Here is a 23,442-nt window from a genome sequence, read left to right on the forward strand (position 1 = left end):
CCCTCGCAGAGCCAGAAGTCAGAAGACAGGTGAGTAGAAGAAGAAGATCTTCTATCAAGTAAAGTGACGGCTGAGGTACGGCGCGGCTGGCGGGAGCGCAGCGCACCTTTGCTGCCCACACACACAGACACTGCAGGGTACAGGGGGAGGGGGGGCGCCCTGGGCAGCAAAAATACCTAGAAACTGGCAAAAAGGGGGCATAAGATGCCTCTGGCACAGCCCTGCCCCCGCCAGTATAAAAATTATAAAAATTACTGAGTGAAAAATGCGCCATTGCGGGGGCGGAGCTTCTTCCTCAGGCAGCCAGCACACTGCTCAGCGCCATTTCCTCTCCTCGGGCTGCAGAGACAACGCTGGTCCTTTCCTCCACTTCTGACTACAAGTATCAGGGTGAAAATAAGGGGGGGCACAGGCGTTTTTGGTGCATTACAAGTGTGAATTACTGTGTAAAAGTGCTGCTTGTCTGTGGGCATTCTGTGTTCACAGACAATAGATTCTGGCGCTGGGGTTGTGAACTGGCTGCTCCTAAACTGTGTGTCCCTCTGACAGATTTTACTGTGGGTCTGTCCCCTATAAGTCCCAGTGTGTGTGTGTGTGTGTGTGTGTGTGTGTGTGTGTGTGTGTGTGTGTGTGTGTGTGTGTGTGTGTTGTACACGTGTGTAAGACATGTCAGGGGCAGGGAGTTCCTCCCCGGAGGAAACCATTTTAGGGACACAGAAGTGTAATGTTGTGGCGCTGCCGGCACACCAAGAGCCTGCATGGGTGAAAGAAATACGTGATAGTATGCATCATATCAATAGGAGCTTAGATAAGTCTGAATCTCATGCTGTGTACTGGAGAAAATCTGTGGAGGATGTGATTTTTCAGGGCTCTGTTCTTCCATCCGCAGGCGACCCCTCTGGGTCACATAAGAGACCATTTGCGAATATTGTGCATACTGATACTGACACGGACACTGATTCTTGTGTCGACGATACTGACTCCAGAGAAATAGATCATAAATTGGCAAAAAATATACAATATATGATTGTAGCTATAAGGGAAGTTCTGAAAGTCACGGAAGCCACTCCTATACCTCAGGAGAAGGCTTATTTCTATAAGGAAAAGAAATCCAAGGTTACTTTCCCTCCTTCCCACGAGCTTAATACTCTCTTTGAAGGGATGTGGGTGAATCCCGAAAAGAAATTTCATATTCCCAAGAGAATTCAGATAGCTTATCCTTTCCCGGTGGAGGACAGAAAAATATGGGAGTCACCCCCTGTGTTAGATAGTGCTCTGTCCAGGTTGACAAAGAAGGTAATTCTCCCTGCACCTGGCATGGCTTCACTAAATGAGCCGGCAGACCGCAAAATGGAAACTACATTGAAATCCATTTATGTTGCAAATGGTACGCTACTCAGACCCACAATTGCTTGCGCATGGGTGAGTCGCGCTATTGAAAAATGGTCAGAAAGCGTGTCATCAGAAATTGACACGATTGATAAAGATTAGATATTCCTTAAGTTAGGGAATATCAAAGACGCTGCCGCATACATGCTAGAAGCGATGAAAGATATAGGACTCTTGAGTTCACAAGCCGCTACTATGGCAGTATCGGCTAGGCGGGCATTGTGGATTCGCCAGTGGAACGCGGATGCTGATTCCAAAAGAAATATGGAGGCTCTCCTGTTAGGCGCCGAGGGTCCGCTCGTCAGTGCGGCCCAGCGCCTAGCAACTAGGGACGCCGCATGCGGACAGCCGCCGGCTCCCTAGCAACGCTAGACGCCGGGCGCACGGAGCCGCACAGACCCTAGCAACGGGGACGCCACTGTCGGACCGCGTTCCCCGTTGCTAGGTCTAAGTTAATCACCTCACTGGTTCCTGGCCGTGCAGCATGCAGCTGCACGGCATATTGTAATTAGCCCTGTCTGGCTCCTGATTGGAGGGCTCCCATTTAAAAGCACTCTCAGGACTTCTCACAGACGCCGGTTATAGCTTCCTGTTTGCTGTGTCAGTTGCAGAGAGTTTTCCAGTCCTGTTCTATCCGGTCGTTCCTGTCCTCAGTGGTCCAGTACTCGGAAGTTGTCATCTTTTCCTGGAGTCCAGACCGAGCACCTTTAACATCCTGTGGTGTTCGTGAGTCGCGGCGTAGCCGTGTGTTGCGGCTTGACCGCTTACTATTTATTATTTGGTTATATTGTGTTTCTGAGTTTTTGCGGAGGATTCCGCTCCCACAAATCCACTCTGGTATCCAGCGGTGCTGGATAGGAGTTACGGATAGTGGATTTTTGGTTGTCCTTTTCCCTGGCGGTTTGTCCGCACATACTTCTGGTTTAAGTTAGTTAGCTTGTAGCCCCTGGCCTGGTTTCTTAGTCAGAGGGCCCCTTGTTATCACCCTGTCTCGGATTTCCCTTTGTCTCCCATTAAGACCTGAGGGGGCATCGGAGTTGGGCAGACATAATCCGCCCTTCAAACGCGGCTGCCATGGGCTCAAGCAACCATAGTCTCGCAGGGGATCTCTGATAACACGGGCGAGACAACGGAGTTAGGGCGCCAGGGGTTACTAGGCTTTCCTGCTCCCGTAACCAGCATTCCCTTCCAGTACTCTGGCCTCTGTCATAAGATCTCTCAGGTCAGAAGTACTGGAATCATAACATTGTAACCGGCCAGACCAAAACTTAAAATTAAACAGGGTTTGATTTTTTCCCTTATTCAGTTTAGAAGATTTGTCGGCCTCATGAATCCCACTGGTTTAGGGCCAAATCCTGGCCAGCTTCTAGTTAGCCAGATTCAAGAACTTACTCAGATGGTTCAGGATCTTTCCCTTCGGGTGAGGTCACAGGAAGATCTTTTACGGACTTCCCCGAGGGTCGTTCCTGAACCGAAAATGCATTTGCCTGACCGTTTTTCTGGTGATAGGAAGCAGTTTTTTAATTTTAAAGAGTCTTGTAAACTTTATTTTCGTTTAAGACCAGTCTCCTCAGGTACGGAATCTCAGCGGGTCGGAATTATTATTTCTTTACTTCAGGGGGATCCCCAGACCTGGGCTTTTGGTTTAAGAACAGAGGATCCGGCATTGTTGTCTGTAGACGCCTTTCTGGGGTCTTTAGGGCTATTGTATGATGACCCTGATAGAGAGGCATCCGCCGAGAGTCAGTTACGTGCTCTCAGACAGGGTAGGAATCCCGCAGAGATTTATTGTACGGAGTTTCGCCGTTGGTCGAACGACTGTGGTTGGAATGACCCAGCCCTGCGCAGTCAGTTTCGCCTCGGCTTATTTGAGTCTATAAAAGACAGTCTCCTTCAGTATCCCGCTCCTGAGACTCTCGATAAACTCATGGAGCTTTCTATTAAGATTGATCGTCGTCTCAGAGAGCGGAGGGCTGAAAAAGGAGTACCTGTCGGGTCTACCCCTTGTGTTTTTTCCATTCCTGTGGACATAGAGGAGCCCATGCAGATGGGTCTCTCCAAGCTGTCTCCTGAAGAAAGAACCAGAAGGCAAAATTCTGGTCTTTGTTTGTACTGTGGGGGTAAAGGACATTTTGCCCGTAATTGTCCGAACAAGTCGGGAAACGCCTCGACCAAGTGAATTGTGAGGGGGTTCACTTTGGTCTGCAGCTTATCTCCTCGAGTAATTCCCTGTTAGTCCCAGCTAAAGTTTCCTTTGGCAGCCTCTGTTCTTCGGTGTCAGCTTTCGTTGACAGTGGAGCTGCAGGGAACTTTATGGACTTAACGTGGGCCAAGGCCTTAGGTATTCCTCAGTTAACCTTGGGTAGGCATATCACAATGCATGGTTTAGATGGGAGTCCCTTATCCAATGGGGTTATTTCTCTCTGTACACCACCTGTTCTACTTTCGGTAGGAGCTCTTCATTCCGAAAAAAATTAATTTTTCCTTACCCATTGCCCAGCAGTTCCAGTGGTTCTGGGTCACCCTTGGCTGGCCTTTCATAATCCCATCATTGATTGGCAGTCGGGGGAGATCTCACAATGGGGTACCATCTGTAATAAGGAATGTATTACGCTTCCCCTCAGAATTGCTGCTGTCATTCCCGCACCCATTCCTGTGGAATACCAGGATTTTGTTGATGTATTTTCCAAGGGCAATGCGGACATTCTGCCTCCCCATCGGCCTTATGATTGTGCTATTGAGCTAATTCCTGGTGCCACATTGCCAAAGGGAAGGTTATATGCATTGTCCGGACCAGAAACTGTGGCCATGAATGAGTATGTTAAAGAGAGCTTAGGGAAAGGATTTATCAGGCCATCTAAATCCCCTTTAAGTGCAGGCTTCTTCTTTGTGGAGAAGAAAGATGGATCACTCAGACCCTGCATTGACTTTAGAGCCTTGAATAAGATCTCAGTAAAGAATACTTACCCTTTGCCGCTGATTTCTGTCCTCTTTGATCAGCTACGTTCGGCTGTGATTTTTTCTAAGATTGACCTGAGAGGAGCGTATAACCTCATCCGAATCAAGTCAGGAGATGAGTGGAAAACGGCATTCAGTACTCAATCAGGTCACTACGAGTATCTGGTTATGCCATTCGGCCTGTCTAACGCTCCGGCAGTTTTCCAGGATCTCATTAACGATGTGCTCCGTGATTTTCTTGGAAGATTCGTAGTTGTCTACTTAGACGATATCTTGATCTATTCTGACTCAATTGAACAACATGTTACCCAGGTGCGTCAGGTTCTTCAAAAATTACGTGAAAATCACCTATATGCCAAGCTGGAGAAGTGTGAATTTCATGTCACGGAGGTATCCTTTTTAGGGTACATTATTTCCCCTCGGGGATTCTGTATGGAACCAAAGAAGCTCCAAGCCATCCTTAGTTGGGCGCAACCCACCAACTTAAAAGCAATTCAGCGCTTTTTAGGGTTTGCGAACTATTATAGAAGATTTATTCATTCTTTTTCCGACCTGGTTGCTCCCATTGTGGCGCTGACTAAGAAGGGAGCGGATCCAACCAACTGGTCACGTGAAGCTGAAGTATCTTTTCAGGCCTTGAAACAAGCCTTCATCTCAGCCCCAGTCCTCAGACATCCCAACCCAGAATTGCCTTTCATTGTTGAGGTTGATGCCTCGGAGATTGGAGTAGGGGCTATCCTGTCTCAGAAGGATCCGGACTCTCTAGAATTACATCCTTGTGCCTTTATGTCCAGGAAATTCTCTTCTGCTGAATCCAACTACGATGTTGGTAACCGGGAATTACTGGCTATTAAATGGGCTTTCGAGGAGTGGAGGCATTGGCTTGAGGGAGCAACACATACCATTTCAGTTTTGACTGATCACAAAAATCTTCAGTACATCGAATCAGCTAAACGGCTGAATGCCCGGCAGGCTCGTTGGGCTTTATTTTTTACTCGTTTCAAGTTTTTTATCACCTTCAGGCCAGGTTCCAAGAATACCAAGGCGGATGCCCTGTCACGCAGTTTTCTTCCAGTTCATGATAACAGTCCTGTTACTCCCATACTTCCGTCTTCAGTCATTCGGGCAGGTCTCACACAAGATTTATTCACCCAGTTGAAGCAGCTTCAACATCAAGCTCCTGGAAATACTCCTGCTGGTCGTCTTTATGTCCCTGAGTTTTTGAGAGCAACTGTTTTGACTGAGTTTCATGATAGCAAAGTTGCCGGGCATCCGGGGATCTCTAAGACTTTGGAATTAGTCTCCCGCTCAGTATGGTGGCCTGGTCTTTCCAAAGACATTAAGGAGTTTGTTTTTTCTTGTCAAGTCTGTGCACAGCATAAAGTTCCCCGTTCCTTGCCTATCGGTCAACTTATGCCCTTAAATGTTCCTCTCAGGCCATGGTCTCATATTTCCATGGATTTTGTGGTAGACCTCCCTCTGTCAGCCGGATGCAGAGTCATATGGGTAGTAGTGGACCGTTTTAGCAAGATGGCTCATTTCATTGCTCTTCCCCGACTGCCATCTGCCCAGGGATTGGCAGTTTTGTTCCTCCGCCATGTTTTCAGACTCCATGGATTACCCACTGATATTGTTTCTGATCGGGGTCCACAATTCATTGCACAATTTTGGAAGTCTTTTTGTGCCTCATTAAAGATGAAATTGTCTTTAACGTCCGGCTACCATCCCCAATCCAACGGGCAGACTGAGCGAGTTAATCAATCATTAAAACAGTATTTGCGTTTGTACTCGGCCAAACTCCAAAATGATTGGTCCGAGTTTCTTCCTTTGGCGGAGTTTGCTTACAACAATGCCTGTCATTCCTCCACCAATGTGTCTCCATTTTTTACAGTTTTCGGTTTTCACCCCAGGGCTAATTCCTTTTTTCAACATTCCTCTGTCTCCTCGCTGACCTTGACCTCTCATCTCAGACTCATTTGGAGAAAAGTGCACCTTGCTCTCAGAAAAGCGGCATTTCGGGAGAAAAAAATTTCTGACAGGCTCCGGCGGCCTTGCACTTTTAAAGTAGGAGATAGGGTATGGTTGTCGACTCGCAACATTAAACTTCGACAAACCTCAGCCAGATTGGGCCCCAAATTTATTGGACCGTTTCATATTATAAAAAAAATCAATCCAGTTGCTTTCCGGTTACGTTTACCAAGAACTCTCCGGATCGGAAATACGTTCCATTGCTCCTTGTTGAAACCATACGTTTCTTCCAGTAGATTTTCTCGAAAGGTCTCTCAGGGGAAATCACCAGTAGATGTACAGGGTCAGCAGGAGTTCTTGGTGGAGAAGGTTCTCGATTCCAAGTTTTCCCGGGGTCGGCTTTATTTTCTGGTACATTGGAGAGGTTATGGTCCAGAAGAAAGGTCTTGGGTCCTGGATAAAGATCTCCATGCCCCGAGGCTCAAGAGGGCATTTTTTCGAGAATTTCCCCATAAACCTGGCTTTAGGGGTTCCTTGACCCCTCCTCAAGGGGGGGGTACTGTTAGGCGCCGAGGGTCCGCTCGTCAGTGCGGCCCGGCGCCTAGCAACTAGGGACGCTGCATGCGGACAGCCGCTGGCTCCCTAGCAACGCTAGACGCCGGGCGCACGGAGCCGCACAGACCCTAGCAACGGGGACGCCACTGTCGGACCGCGTTCCCCGTTGCTAGGTCTAAGTTAATCACCTCACTGGTTCCTGGCCGTGCAGCATGCAGCTGCACGGCATATTGTAATTAGCCCTGTCTGGCTCCTGATTGGAGGGCTCCCATTTAAAAGCACTCTCAGGACTTCTCACAGACGCCGGTTATAGCTTCCTGTTTGCTGTGTCAGTTGCAGAGAGTTTTCCAGTCCTGTTCTATCCGGTCGTTCCTGTCCTCAGTGGTCCAGTACTCGGAAGTTGTCATCTTTTCCTGGAGTCCAGACCGAGCACCTTTAACATCCTGTGGTGTTCGTGAGTCGCGGCGTAGCCGTGTGTTGCGGCTTGACCGCTTACTATTTATTATTTGGTTATATTGTGTTTCTGAGTTTTTGCGGAGGATTCCGCTCCCACAAATCCACTCTGGTATCCAGCGGTGCTGGATAGGAGTTACGGATAGTGGATTTTTGGTTGTCCTTTTCCCTGGCGGTTTGTCCGCACATACTTCTGGTTTAAGTTAGTTAGCTTGTAGCCCCTGGCCTGGTTTCTTAGTCAGAGGGCCCCTTGTTATCACCCTGTCTCGGATTTCCCTTTGTCTCCCATTAAGACCTGAGGGGGCATCGGAGTTGGGCAGACATAATCCGCCCTTCAAACGCGGCTGCCATGGGCTCAAGCAACCATAGTCTTGCAGGGGATCTCTGATAACACGGGCGAGACAACGGAGTTAGGGCGCCAGGGGTTACTAGGCTTTCCTGCTCCCGTAACCAGCATTCCCTTCCAGTACTCTGGCCTCTGTCATAAGATCTCTCTGGTCAGAAGTACTGGAATCATAACACTCCCATATAAAGGTGAGGCCTTATTTGGCGATGGACTGGATGCGTTAGTCTCGGCGGCTACCGCAGGTAAGTCGACATTTTTGCTCTATGCGCCTGCACCGGCAAAAAAAACATATCACCCTCACATGCAGTCCTTTCGGCCCAGTAAATACAAAAGAGCGAGAGGTTCCCCCTTCTTTGCAGGTAGGGGAAGGGGATAGGGAAAGAAGCCCACAGCGGCTCCAGGTTCCCAGGAGCAGAAGTCTACCCCTACTTCTGCCAAATCTACAGCATGACGCTGGGGCTCCCTTGCGGGAGGCCGCTCGGGTGGGGGCACGTCTCAAACTGTTCAGTCAGGGTTGGATTCAATCTGGTCTAGATCCCTGGGTTTTACAAATAGTGTCCCAGGGGTACAAACTGGAGTTTCAAGACGTTCCCCCATGCCGATTTTTCAAATCGACCTTGCCAGCTTCTCTTCCAGAAAGAGAAGCAGTAACGACGGCAATTCAAAAATTATGTCAGGACCAGATTATAGTCCTGGTACCTTTGCCACAACAAGGAGAGGGGTTTTATTCAAGCCTCTTTGTAGTTCCGAAGCCGGACGGCTTGGTCAGACTGATCCTAAACCTAAAAAATCTGAATCTCTACTTGAAACGGTTCAAGTTCAAGATGGAATCACTCAGGCAGTGATTTCCAGTCTGGAGGAGGGGGATTACATGGTGTCGGTGGACATAAATGATGCTTACCTGCATGTTCCAATTAATCCTCTTCACCAGGTTTATCTGAGATTCGGGGTTCATGACTGCCATTACCAGTTCCAGACGTTGTCTTTCGGTCTCTCCACGGCGCCGAGGGTATTCACCAAGGTTATGGCGGAGATGGTGGTCCTCCTTCGTCAAAAAGGAGTCAATATAATTCCTTATCTGGACGATCTCCTGATAAAGGCGAGATCCAGGGAGCAGTTGCTACAGAACATCACACTCTCCCTGTCTACACTCCAACAACATGGTTGGATCATAAATTTTCCAAAATCACAGTTGGATCCGACGACAAGATTGTCTTTTCTCGGGATGATTCTGGACACAGAAGTTCAGAGAGTTTTTCTTCTGGTGGAAAAAGCTCTGGAAAGCCAGAAAATGGCAAAACAGATATTAAAACCATCAAGTGTGTCGATCCATCAGTGCATTCGGTTGTTGGGGAAAATGGTGGCGGCCTACGAGGCCATACCGTTTGGCAGGTTCCATGCCAGAGTATTCCAGTGGGACCTGTTGGACAAGTGGTCGGGATCCCACCTACACATGCACCGGAAGATAGTCCTGTCGTCAAAAGCCAGGATTTCACTCCTGTGGTGGCTACACAGTTCGCACCTACTAGAGGGACGCAGGTTCGGGATTCAGGACTGGGTCCTGGTAACCACGGATGCGAGTCTCCGGGGCTTGGGAGCTGTCACTCAGGGAAAAAGCTTCCAAGGAAAATGGTCAATTCAGGAAGCCTGCCTTCACATAAACGTGCTGGAATTGAGAGTCATTTACAACGGCCTTCAACAAGCGGTACAACTTCTTCAAGATCATCCCGTGCAGATCCAGTCGGACAATGTAACAGCAGTCGCATACATAAACAGGCAGGGGGGAATGAAAAGCAGAGCGGCATTGGCAGAGGTGACAAAGATCCTCCTCTGGGCAGAAAGGCATGTACAAGCTCTGTCTGCAATTTTCATTCCTGGAGTAGACAACTGGGAAGCAGACTTCCTCAGCAGACACGATCTCCATCCAGGAGAGTGGGGCCTCCACCAAGAAGTCTTCGCAGTGGTGACAAGTCTTTGGTGAGTTTCTCAAGTAGACATGGTGGCATCTCGTCTCAACAAGAAGCTTCAGAGATATTGTTCCAGGTCGAGAGACCCTCAAGCAATAGCGGTGGATGCGCTAGTGACCCAGTGGGTATTCCGGTCAGTGTATGTCTTCCCTCCACTTCTGCTGATCCCAAAAGTTCTCAGGAATCATAAGAAAAACAAGGGTTCGAGCAATCTTCATTGCCCCGGACTGGCCATGGAGGGCTTGGTACCCAGATCTTCAGAAGTTGCTCAGAGAAGATCCCCTTCGCGAGGACCTGCTGCAGCAGGAGCCATGCGTATATCAAGACTTACCGCGGCTACGTTTGACGGCATGGCTGTTGAGCGCCGGATCCTAGCCCGAAAGGGTATTCTGAAAGAAGTCATTCCCGCACTTATTTAGGCCAGGAAAGGAGTAACGTCGAAACATTACCACCGTATTTGGAGAAAATATGTGTCTTGGTGTGAATCCAAGAAGGCTCCTACGGAAGAGTTTCACTTGGGACGTTTTCTCCATTTTCTGCAAGCTGCTGTGGAGGCGGGCCTTCGATTGGGGTCAATAAAGGTCCAGATTTCGGCCTTGTCAGTGTTTTTCCAAAACAATTGGCCTCTCTTCCAGAGGTTCAGACCTTCGTGAAAGGGGTTCTGCACATCCAGCCTCCATTTGTGCCTCCAGTGGCACCATGGGACCTTAATGTGGTTGCAGTTCCTTCAGTCGGATTGGTTTGAGCCTCTACGAGAGATAGAGTTGAAGTTTCTCAATTGGAAAGTGGTGATGCTTTTGGCATTGGCATCCGCAAGGCGGGTGTCTGAGTTGGGGGCCTTGTCTCACAAGAGCCCTTACCTGATCTTCCATGAGTTGAGAACTCGCCAACATTTTCTTCCAAAGGTGGTTTCATCTTTCCACATAAACCAACCTATTGTGGTGCCAGTAGTTACTGACACGTTCACTGAATCAAAGTCTCTAGATGGGTTAGAACTTTGAAGATTTATGGCGCTAGAACAGCTCGAATTCGGAAAACAGAGTCTTTGTTTTTCCTGTATGCTCCCAACAAGATTGTGTGTCCTGCTTCCAAGTAGACTATTGCACGTTGGATCAGAGGTACGATTCAGCAGGCTCATACTACAGTTGGATTGCCATTACCGACGTCGGTGAAGGCCCATTCCACTAGGAAGGTGGGCTCATACTGGGCGGCTGCCCGGGGGATCTCGGCTTTACAACTTTGCCGGGCAGCTACTTGGTCGGGGTCAAACAAATGTGCAAAATTCTACAAATTTGACATCTTGGCCGATGAAGACCTCATGTTCGGTCAATCGGTGCTGCAGGGTCATCCGCACTCTCCGGCCCTTACTGGAGCTTTGGTATAAACCCCATGGTCATGAAGTGATCCCCAGCATCCTCTAGAACGTATGAGTAATTAGGATTTTAATACCTACCGGTAAATCCTTTTCTCCTAGTCCGTAGAGGATGCTGGGCGCCTGTCCCAGTGCGTACTTTACCTGCAGTTTAGTTAATTAGAGTTACACATGTTGTGTTATATTAGTTTCAGCATATTGCTGTAATTGGTTCATAAAAAGGGGGGAACCTGGATTGCACATCCTAATACTAAAGACATCAAGAGGTGCTATCATGCTGAGGCTTCTAATACTATGCTGGGGGAAGAGAGATGCAGATGCACACTCTTAGCACTAAGAACACTGATAATAAAAATAATTTAAATAAACCCTCACAATTAACATGGAGTATAATTGAAGTTCTTAGCACACATTTGCGCAAATATGCGGGCCCATGTACCGCGGCCAGGTGACTTCATCACATGGGTCCCTAACATCCCTTATATTATCACATTCTATAAATTTATACAGGACTTACCTCTAAATAGGGCCTTATCAATGTGTGATCTGAAATGCAGGAACCCAGCTAATTAAAACACCTGAGGGTGAATGGGAGGAGTGCCAATCCAGAGGAAGGAAGCCTTGCCTTCCAGTGTACAATATATACACAAATATAGTGGAAAAAAGGGGGGAACCTGGATTGCACATGTAATTGGTTCATGCCTGTTGGCGTGTGATATGTTGAATGCCATGTTGTGCGGCATGGTTGAGGTGTGAGCTGGTATGTATCTCACCACTAGTATTAAAAGTAAATCCTTTCCTCAAAATGTCCGTCTCCCAGGGCACAGTTCCTATAACTGAGGTCTGCAGGAGGGGCATAGAGGGAGGAGCCAGTTCACACCCATTGAAAAGTCTTAAGAGTGCCCATGGCTCCTGCGGAACCGTCTATACCCCATGGTCATGAAGTGGATCCCAGCATCCTCTACGGACTAGGAGAAAAGTATTTACCAGTAGGTATTAAAATCCTGTTTTTGTATGGATGCTGGTCACTGGGGATGTATAGGTGCTGCTCACTAGGGTTGTATGGATGCTGGTCACTAGGGTTGTATGGATGCTGGTCCCTGGGGCTGCACTGTATGGATGGTGGACACTGGAGTTCTAGCAAGACCCCTATACTTGATTTTCAATAGTTCAATTAGATCTGACATGGTACCGAAGGATTGGCATATAGCAGAGGTAGTACCATTATTTAAAAAGGGATCCAAAAATCATCCGGGTAACTACAGGCCGGTTAGTTTGACATCAATAGTGGGGAAAATATTTGAAGGAATTCTAAGGGATAGCATACAGGAGTATCTGCAGACCACTAAGATTATTAGCACGAACCAGCATGGGTTTGTGAGGGACAGATCATGTCAAACTAACTTAGTTAACTTGTACGAGGAAGTGAGCAACAATCTTGACCAAGGAAAAGCAGTGGATGTGGTCTACTTAGATTTTGCAAAAGCCTTCGATACAGTGCCTCAGAGGAGACTAATCATCAAATTAAAAGAGCTTGGCCTAGGAAAAACTGTTTGTACATGGATAAATAACTGGCTGGACAACAGGGTACAGCGAGTAGTGGTCAACGGGAAGTCCTCAAGCTAGACACCAGCAGTCAGCAGAGTACCACAGGGGTCCGTACTCGGGCCACTACTGTTCAACATATTTATCAATAACCTAGAAAAAGGCCTGGAAAGCACAGTGTCAATCTTTGCAGATGATACTAAACTGTGTAGGGTAATTAATTTAGAAATAGATGTGGAGTCTCTGCAGAATGATTTATCTAAACTTGAAATCTGGGCGTCTAAATGGAGAATGAGGTTCAATATAGAAAAATGCAAGATTATGCATTTCGGGACTAAAAACAAACTTGCATCCTACATATTAAACTAGGGGTAACAGTTTTGGAAAAGAATTTGGGGGTACTCATTGATAATAAACTTAATAACCATATACAATGTCAAAGCGCAGTAAAGAAGGCAGGTAAGGTGTTAGCGTGCATAAAACGGGAAATTGAGACAAGGGACGAGGATGTAATTCTGCCGCTGTACAAATCATTGGTACGTCCCCACCTGGAATATTGTGTTCAGTTTCCACTGTATAAAAAAGATATCAGTGAACTCGAAAGGGTTCAAAGGCGAGCTACTAAATTGATTAAAGGGCTAGAGGGACTGGATTATGAGGAAGGCTTACTAGGTTGAACATGTATACACTGGAAAAGAGGCGTCTAAGAGGAGACATTATTAATGTCTTCGAATATGTAAAGAGGCACTACAAAGAGCTATCAGAGGAATTATTTCTTAAAAGAACTCTGTTTAGGACACGTGGGCACTCGCTGAGGCTGGAGGAGAGAAAATTCCGCACGCAACGGAGGAAAGGGTTCTTCACTGTTAGGGCAATAAGGATTTGGAATTCCTTGCCAGGGAAGGTGGTAATGGCGGACTCTGTAAATGCATTTAAAAAGGGATTGGATGAATTTCTGATTGAAAAGGATATCCAAGGTTACAACATTTAAAATATTGACGTTGTTAATCCGGGTGTAACATGATTTGTAGTAGTTAATTAGTCATAAAACATTCTTCAGCAGATACAGTAAAATCAACTCAACTTAATAGAAAATATAGGTTGAACGCGATGGGCATTTTGCCTCTTTTCAACCTCAATTACTATGTTACTATGGATGCAGGGCACTGGGCTTGTAGGGCTGCTGGTCACTGGGGCTGCCCTGTATTTATGCTAGTCACTGTGGTTGTATAGATGCTGGTCACTAGGGTTGTATGGATGCTGATCACTGGGATTGGGTGGATGCTGGTCACTGGGGCTGCCCTGTATTTATGCTAGTCACTGTGGTTGTGTGGATGCTGGTCTCTACAGCTGCACTATATAGATGCTGGACACTGGGGTTGTAGGGATGCTGATCACTGGGGTTGGGTGGATGCTGGTCACTGGGGCTGCACTGTATTTATGCTAGTCACTGTGGTTGTGTGGATGCTGGTCTCTACAGCTGCACTATATAGATGCTGGACACTGGGGTTGTAGGGATGCTGATCACTGGGGTTGGGTGGATGCTGGTCACTGGGGCTGCACTGTATTTATGCTAGTCACTGTAGTTGTGTGGATGCTGGTCTCTACAGCTGCACTATATAGATGCTGGTCACTTGGGTTGTATGGATGCTGGTCACGAGGGCTGAATTATATTGGTGACTTGGTTCTAATGAAGGTGGTCCCTGGGTGTCCAGTTACATTTCTGGTTTTTAGTTAAATAGATCATGTTTCAATAAGAAAAAATAATTATATCCTTTTGTAAAGCATGCTGGTGATGTTAATGATAATAATAGTAATAATTCCTCATAGACTTTTTTAGTTACATGCCCAGTGAAATTATAAAAACAACTGCAAAGACTTACATAATATTGACCCTCATTCCGAGTTGTTCGCTCGCTAGCTGCTTTTAGCAGCATTGCACACACTAGGCCGCCGCCCTCTGGGAGAGTATTTTAGCTTAGCAGAATAGCGAACGAAAGATTAGCAGAACTGCTACTAAATAATTCCTTGAAGTTTCTGAGTAGCTCCAGACCTACTCCTAGACTGCGATCACCTCAGTCCGTTTAGTTCCTGGTTTGACGTCACAAACACGCCCTGCGTTTGGCCAGCCACTCCCCCGTTTCTCCAGCCACTCCTGCGTTTTTTAGCACACTCCCTGAAAACGGCCAGTTTCTGCCCAGAGCCACCCACTTTCTGTCAATCACACTATGATCACTCGAGCGTTGAACAAAACGTCGCTCGAGCTTGTGCAAATCTCCAAAGTTTTGTGTTAAATTACTTAGTGCATGCGCGCTGCGTACCATGCGCATGCGCATCTTCCACCTAATCGCTGCGTTGCGAAAAACGGCAACGAGCGAACAACTCGGAATGACCACCATTGTTCATTCACCTTGTCACAGGGATTCACATTTGGGAAAGCAGGAGAGATTCTCACAAAGAGACTCAGACTGATGACCTTCAAGGCAATGTTAAGACAGGTAGGAATGTATCCGTCCACTTATGTATGATAACATCACATGCATGGAAATTTAGTTACATGTACTATAAGAAAAGAGACAGCATGAAGCGGGACTTTTATAAGACTGCTGATTATTCTGCTGCTTGGATTGACAGGATTCTGTGTACTTTGTATTACAGGTTGAGTATCCATAATCCAAAATGCTTGGGACCAGAGGTATTTTGGATATGGGATTTTTCCGTATTTTGGAATAATTGCATACCATAATGAGATATCATGGTGATGGGACCTAAATTTAAGCACAGAATGAATTTATGTTACATATACACCTTATACACACAGCCTGAAGGCAATTTTATCCAATATTTTTTATAACTTTGTGCATTAAACAAAGTGTGTATACATTCACACAATTCATTTATGTTTCATATACACCTTATACACACAGCCTGAAGGTCATTTAATACAATATTTTTAATAACTTTGTGTATTAAACAAAATTTGTGTACATTGAGTCATCAAAAAACAAAGGTTTCACTATCTCACTCTCATTCAAAAACGTCCGTATTTCGGAATATTCCGTATTTCGGAATATTTGGATATGGGATACTCAACCGGTATATGAATAATTGCTGTGTTCCAGATAGTTATGAAGCTGTTACATATTTGCAGGAAATGGGCTGGTTTGATGACAAGAAGAACAGTACTGGGGCTTTAACCACACGACTGGCTACTGATGCATCACAAGTTCAGGGGGTAGGTATTTTGTTGCCTGCTTCTACCTACACACCTACAGCACTGTCATCGGTTATACACGGGCGGATGCTGTGCTGATTTTGTGCAAGCAGTGTTGCAGATTACACGTTATCACTTCTCTTTTCTAGTATGTAAGGAGTTCTGATACTGATGTGTCCTCATACACCTTTATTCTAGGCACACTAAATAGCCACTGATTTACCAAAATGTCTCATGGCGCTAATATATGTATACAATTTAAGATCTTAATAAAAAATATTTGATTTATAATCAGCTGCTGAGTGTCAATTAAGCCTGTGTAAGCTTAAAAGGAATTGGCTCTCCTGGATAGGAGAGCCAACACTAAATTATAGTATAACACTCTGCACTATTTTAATCTTATCAGGCTTTCAAATAAAGTGAGGTCACATGTACACACAATATTTTCTTTAATAGACCGATCACATTAAACAATAAATAGTACACATACAATCACTGTATTAAAATTTATCAATAAAAAGAACATATATACACAATTTGTGTATTCTAAACAAAATCCAATATTCCCCTATTTCTAAAGCCGGCTCTTTTTTTTTATAAAATAAAGAATACTGATGAATGGAGGAATAGCAGAACGTTTACTAATCTGCATATAAATGTCACATACACCTCACTGCGGTGACCACGGTGTATGCAAACAATAGTCTTTGTTCTCTGAAAAATTAGATGTTTAGGGTTATCTTCAATACATTCTCTTAGCAGGTGCGGAAAGAACAAATATTGCACATAATGATCGCCACTTAGGTCAGTAGTATAATAGTCTCATCAGACTAGTGTGCAAAAATGCAATTGTTTCCGAAGTGCCTGGACCAGCCATTTATAAATAAACCACGCTCACCACCCCCTCCTCCAGCGGTAACTAATGTGGTAATATTGCCATCAGGACTGTGCTATCAGTCCAGATTTTACTTTATTTCATCATCCTTATTCATAGTCCACATAAATTAAGGAACGGACATTGTAATTGAGGCAGCTTCATGGTGATTCTGTTTGTCTTTCCATTATAACAAGTCTTTCTTATTGATACATTGTATGCATTTTTATTAAATAATTGTTATTTTCCACCTTTAATCCATTCATCTCCACGTGTCTTAATCTCCACCACAATCATTAGATTTTATATGTTGATTATTATACCATCAATTGCACAGCGCTAATACCTTGTTTGTTGTTTATTGTACCAACAGGCTAAAAGCTGTGACTGTTCCCAGAATGCATTATGCTGCCTCCTCTATAACCCCGCCTCCGTGCACAGGAGCTCTGTTTTGTAGTTGGTGCCTACAGTATAGGCAGACAACAGGCAGGGCTGCTCCAGCAGCCCTCAGAAGAGCTTTTAGAAGTGAATTTTGAAGACTTCAAGGGCTGCAGCAGAGACACTGAGTGTTAGATGTCAGTCAGACAGCTCCTGCTGCAGCTCCATCACCTCCTCCAGCGGCGCTGTACACTCCCGCTCCCTGGTTGCCGGGTACTTACAGCGGAGGCTCCGGTTTTCATCAGTCAGACACACACACCACCGAAGCTCTCCAGGATCGTGTGGCCACAATTAGGGAGGAGGTAAGATGGTCCCCCAGGCGGGACCCGCTGGAAACCGCAATCCGGTGAGAGGCGGGCCGCACGCGTGGCGTGGACACTGTGGCAGTACAGGGACCCCACTAGACCACCAGAGCAGGGGCACAGGTCGGTTTTACTAAAAAACGTTTGTTATATGGCCCACAGTACCCGGTGGTGAAGTCCAGCAAGGGGATAAGGCTCTGACCTGTAGCTCCTCCCCCAGCCCCAGGGCGCCATTTAGAGTAAATGTTCCCGCCCCGGAGCTGCATCTCTCTCTCTCCTCCACTTCCTGTCAGCGTTTGGGCGCCATTTCCACAAGCTGAGCTGATCCTGGGACTGTTAGGGCAAATCCTCCTCTGTAAAGCCGCCTGCATGTCAGCGCTTTGCATTTTACAGGACACTTAAGTATTCTACATGTCTGCCTACAGAGTTAGCTAAGAAACAGTGCATTTAGTCAGGGTTATATAGTACAAGTACCCTGTGATATACATCCAGTATTTACTGTGCATTGATATATCTATTGATTGTATAGCTGTACTTAGTATTACTTTGTATTGCTAGTCTAGTGCAGTTTTATTGCATGTCATAATTTCCGCATTGTACATGTGACTGTGTGTGCGTGCATATACAGCTGCTGGGTGACTTCCATTTTGTGTGTCTCACTCAGATTGCTATCCCTATAATCTGTACCCTGAGGGGGCTAGGTGCGTCAGGGTTATTGTTTAATACAGTATAGGTGTTTCACAGGATATACTTGTTGAGTATTTTTCAATGTGATTTTCAGTCACCAGATACCTCTTGAATTCTCTGTTTGTTCTAAGACACTGCACAGGGGGTTCTTGTTAAGGTATTAGACTGCTGATATTGTACTGGGTTGGCCGTGTATTGAGCTTACAGGTATGTCAGCTACAAGGGGCGAAGGTGCTGCAGCTGATCCCACAGTGCGTGGTGGTGACACTGCTGACTCGTTAGAGAAAAACATAGCAGCAGAGGGTTCAGGTTCTGGGGGTACCCTGCCCCCCCACCCCCCACCCAGTGGGACCGTAGCAACGGGGGTGCATAACGACCCACCTTGAGCTACTTTCTCCACGTTATTAAGTACGCTGGTAACTAGACTCACGCCCCCTATGGGACCTCAAATGGCGGTACAGCCGCTTATGGTCCCTGCGGTTAATCCACCATGGGCAGATCACCTGTCCACTCAGTTACAGTAATTGAACCGCTCACTGACTAAACACAAATCTAACCCTCGCCCGCCTAAGACCAAGGGGTCCTCTAAGTGGGCCATTTTTTCCTCACAATCCACCCACGTCCCAGACACCTCGTCTGATGAAGAGGGCGTGTATACTGACCCCACAGACACTGATCCAGATACTTCTGATAGGGAATTGGCCTCACAGGTGGATGTTCCTGACTTATTGGAGGCTATCAGGCTAATTCTTCAAATTACTGATGACCCTGAGCCTGATGCTGCCCCTAAGAAACCGGACAGATTTAAATGTCAGAAGGTCGTTAAACAAGTTTTACCTCATTCTGACCATTTAGTTGACATACATCAGGAATCCTGGGAAAATCCAGGAAAGAAATTCACGCCTCACAGGAAGATGCTGGCTCGCTATCCCCTCGCTGCAGAGCTAAGTAAAAATTGGGAAACACCCCCGACAGTGGATTCGCAAGTGGTGCAGCTGGTAGTATCCTCAGCTCTGCCTGTCACTACCGTCACTTCTCTGAAGGAACCGATGGATAAGCATGTGGAGGGTTGTTTAAAGGCGATTTACACCCTCGCTGGATCTGTGCATCGACCCACTATTGCAGCGACATGGGCTGCGGAAGCTATTGAAGCGTGGGCTCAGGAGGTGGAAGCAGAGCTGCCTTCCACCTTTTCTGATAATGCTAGACCACAGGTTCTCAAACTCGGTCCTCAGGACCCCACACAGTGTATGTTTTGCAGGTATCCTCACAGAATCACAAGTAACATAATCAGCTCCACCTGTGGACCTTTTAAAATGTGTCAGTGAGTAATTAATACACCAGTGCACTTACTGGGTTACCTGCAAAACATGCACTGTGTGGGGTCCTGAGGACCGAGTTTGAGAACCACTGTGCTAGACAATGTCTCTCGTATATTGTCACAGCATCTCATTACATTAAGGAGGCGGCTTCTGATGCCGTTATTCTGGCGGCCAAGGCTTCTACTACGTCCATTTTGGCTCGCCGGATTCTGTGGTTACGGTCCTGGTCTGTGGATCTGGATTCTAAGAAAACCCTGGAGGTGCTCCCTTTTAAGGGAGACATTCTTTTTGGAGAGGACCTCAACAAGATAGTGGCTGACTTAGCTTCTGCTAAAACAGCGTGTCTACCTAGTACAGCTCCTTCGATGCCGAAGGTTAAGAGTACTTCCTTTCGTCCTCCAGGTAAAGCAAAAGATCAGGCGTATCCGAAACAGGCTCGCACTTCCAAAGCCACTAAGCCCAAACCTAAATGTGCGTGGGCTGCCCGTCAGCCTGCTTTCAAAACTGACAAGCCTGCTGCATTATGGGGCGGGCCTACCTCTGGGGGATCCCTGGGTGGGGGACCGACTTCTAGGGTTTACCCAGGAATAGTTGAAGACCACTTCCGATGACTGGGTACGGGAAGTCATTAATCGCGGTTACGCCATATCCTTCAAGAATCGTCCCCCTCATCGATTTTGCCTGACAGACGTCCCTTTAGATCTGGTGAAGGCAAAAATTCTTCATTCGGAGGTACAGTCCTTCCTGGACACAGGAGTGGTAGTACAGGTGCCTCTGGTTCAGAGAGGCAAGGGGTATTATTCACCGCTGTTCCTAGTCCCGAAACCGAATAGGTCCTCTCGGCCCATTCTCAACCTCAAGTCCTTGAACAAATTTGTGAGAGTCTCCAAATTTAGTATGAAAATTCTGCGCTTTATTGTTCTGGCCTTGGAGCCCGGGGATTATATGGTCTCCCTGGACATACAGAATGCTTACCTGCATATTCCTATTGCAATGTCGCATCAGCAGTACCTGAGGTTTGCTGTAGGGAACCTCTATTATCAATTTCGGGCTTTACCTTTTGCTTTGACCACGGCCCCGTGAGTCTTCACGAAGGTTATGGCGGTAATGACGGCTGTACTCCGCCATCAAGGGATCCGGATCCTTCCGTATCTGGACGACTTGTTGATCCTGGTGAATTCCCCAGAAATTCTCCTATGTCATCTGGATCTGACGCTCCAGTTTCTGCAAGCCCACGGGTGGCTCATCAACTGGAAGAAATCTTACCTGGTCCCTGCTTCCCTGCTCAGAGCATGGTGCACCTGGGGGCATTGTTGGACTCTCACAACCAGCGGTTGTTCTTTTCTCAGGAGAAGGTCCTGAAACTTCAGGACAGGATTCAATGCTTCCTATCTCGTCCGCAAGTGTCGATACATTCGGCGATGCAAGTGCTAGGTCTCATGGTGTCAGCTTTTGACATTGTGGAGTATGCTCAATTCCATTCACGCTCTCTGCAGAAATTGATTCTTGCAAAGTGGGACGGTCTGCCTCACCGGATCAGGTCTCACATGATCACCTTGTCTACGGAGGTCCATCTGACTGCAGGATCAACGATTGAACAGGGGTCGTCCCTTCTGGATCTCCAAATGGGTCCTTCTGATGACGGATGCCAGTCTAAGAGGTTGGGGCGCGGTGTTGGAGCAACACTCCCTTCAGGGTCGGTGGACCAATGAGGAGTCTCTCCTCCCGATAAACATTCTGGAACTGCGGGCAGTGTTCAATGCACTGAACTTAGCCCAGCATTTAATACAGAACAGACCTGTTCAAGTACAGTCGGACAACGCCACCACGGTGGCGTACATAAATCATCAAGGCGGCACTCAAAGCCGCATGGCAATGAGGGAAGTATCCAGAATTCTTCAGTGGGCAGAACGCCATCTGCCAGCCATATCGGCTGTGTTCATTCCGGGGATCCTAAACTGGGAAGCGGACTTCCTTAGTTGTCAGGATGTACACGCTGGGGAGTGGATCCTCCTTCCAGAAGTATTTCAACTACTAGTGGACAAGTGGGGCCTTTCAGATGTGGACCTGATGGCGTCTCGACACAATCACAAGGTTCCGGTCTTCGGAGCAATGACAAGGGATTCTCAAGCAGCGTTCGTGTACGCACTGGCAATTCCATGGAACTTTCGGCTGCCATATGTGTTCCCTCTGGTGTCACTCCTGCCCAGAGTAATAAGGAAGATTAAGCAAGAAGGAGGAATCCTACTTCTGATCGCTCCAGCGTGGCACAGATGGCATTGGTTCTCAGACCTTCAGGGTCTCTCGTTAGAGTGTCCTCTTCTGCTTCCACAACGACCAGACCTCCTCGTTCAGGGCCCTTGTGTTTACCAGGATTTGGCCCGACTGGCTTTGATGGGGTGGCTCTTCAAGCTTCCGTACTGAGGGCCAAGGGTTTTTCTGAGGCGGTCATTCAGACTATGTTGAAGGCCCGTACGCCGGCTTCTGCTCGGATTTACCGTAGGGTCTGGAATTCTTACTTTGCTTGGTGCGCATCTAACAATCATGACACTTACAAGTTTAGTACGGCCAAACTTTTGGCCTTTCTACAACAGGGCCTGGACTTGGGCCTTCGTCTGGCCTCCATCAATGTTCATATGTCCGCCTTGTCGGTTTAGTTTCAGAGAAAAATTGCCACTCTGCCTGATGTTCATACATTCACTCAGGGTGTGTTACGGATTCAACCTCCTTACGTCCAGCCTGTGGCTCCTTGGGATTTCTCGGTTCTGGAGGCATTACAAGGGTCTCTGTTTGAGCCTCTTGAATCTACAGACCTTAAGTGGCTTTCTCTTAAGGTATTGTTTCTACTGGCTATTGCCTCTGCTAGACGAGTGTCGGATTTGGGTGCCTTGTCTTGTAGGTCACTCTATCTGATTTTTCATCGTGACTGGGCAGTTCTTAGAACACGTCCCGGGTACCTACCTAAGGTGGTGTCTTCTTTCCACCTTAATCAGAAGATTGTGGTTCCGGCCTTTGTCTCTCCTGAATTGTCTTCCATAGAGCGGTCTTTGGATATGGTACGGGCTCTTCGTATTTATGTGAAGAGGACAGCTCCTATCCGGAAGTCTGATTCTCTCTTTGTACTGTTTGGTTTTCACAAACGTGGCTGGCCTGCTCACAAGCAGACCCTGGCCAGATGGATTAGAATCGTGATTGCACATGCTTATGTACAGGCTGGTCTTCCAGCTCCTGCTACTATCAAGGCCCATTCTACTCGGTCTGTTGGACCTTCTTGGGCGGCCCGATGTGGTGCGACCCTTGAACAATTGTGCAAGGTGGCTACGTGGTCCTCAGTGAACACGTTCATTAGGTTCTATGCCTTCGATACTTCCGCCTCCCAGGGTGCTTCCTTTGGACGCCGGGTTCTTGTGCCCGCTGCAGTGCATCCCCTCCAATGAGGAACTGCTTTAGGACATCCCCGATGTTATTCCCGGTGGAACCCAGTGTACCCCGCTGCAGAAAACGAGATTTATGGCAAGAACTTACCGTTGTTAAATCTCTTTCTGCGAGGTACACTGGGGGGCGCCCACCCTGAGGGCGCCCACCCTGACGCACTTAGCTTCTTTGGGTTTGTATGGCATTAGCTGCTGACACCTTCTCCTGTCGTGAGAATGTGGTGTATGTGGCTACTAACGGTTGTTGTCTCTTTTACCTGCTACTGCATTGGACTGGTTAACAAAACTGAGCTCCTGTGCACGGAGGCACGGTTATAGAGGAGGCGGCGCTATGCATTCTGGGAACAGTCAAAGCTTTTAGCCTGTTGGTGCCTCGGATCAAGATCCTACTCTACACCTCGATGTTATTCTCTGTGGAACTCAGTGTACCTCGCAGAAAGAGATTTAACAATGGTAAGTTCTTACCATAAATCTCGTTTTTGTTACAAAGTGCACAAATTGTTTGCCAGAAGCTTGTCAAGATTGGGCAGCTCCACCAAATGTGTAGGGGAGTGCCCAATCCCTGATTCCAACTCCAGCATATAGCAGGTAAGTTCGGGTATATCTGATGAATTTGCA

The 23,442-nt window shown here is 47.0% G+C and overlaps 1 protein-coding gene across 1 annotated transcript in view; it reads left to right on the plus strand.

Moving 5' to 3' along the window:
* The window catches only part of LOC134927268 (ATP-dependent translocase ABCB1-like), a 406,228-nt gene that overhangs the window by 302,175 nt on the left and 80,611 nt on the right, over nucleotides 1-23,442 (plus strand). Inside the window, exons 19-20 of the mRNA XM_063921480.1 lie at nucleotides 14,974-15,051; nucleotides 15,705-15,788. Coding sequence (XP_063777550.1) covers nucleotides 14,974-15,051; nucleotides 15,705-15,788 — 162 coding nt within the window. The remainder of the gene's footprint in view (nucleotides 1-14,973; nucleotides 15,052-15,704; nucleotides 15,789-23,442) is intronic.

The sequence above is a fragment of the Pseudophryne corroboree genome, chromosome 5 (assembly GCF_028390025.1).
Source record: "Pseudophryne corroboree isolate aPseCor3 chromosome 5, aPseCor3.hap2, whole genome shotgun sequence".
NCBI lineage: Eukaryota > Metazoa > Chordata > Amphibia > Anura > Myobatrachidae > Pseudophryne > Pseudophryne corroboree.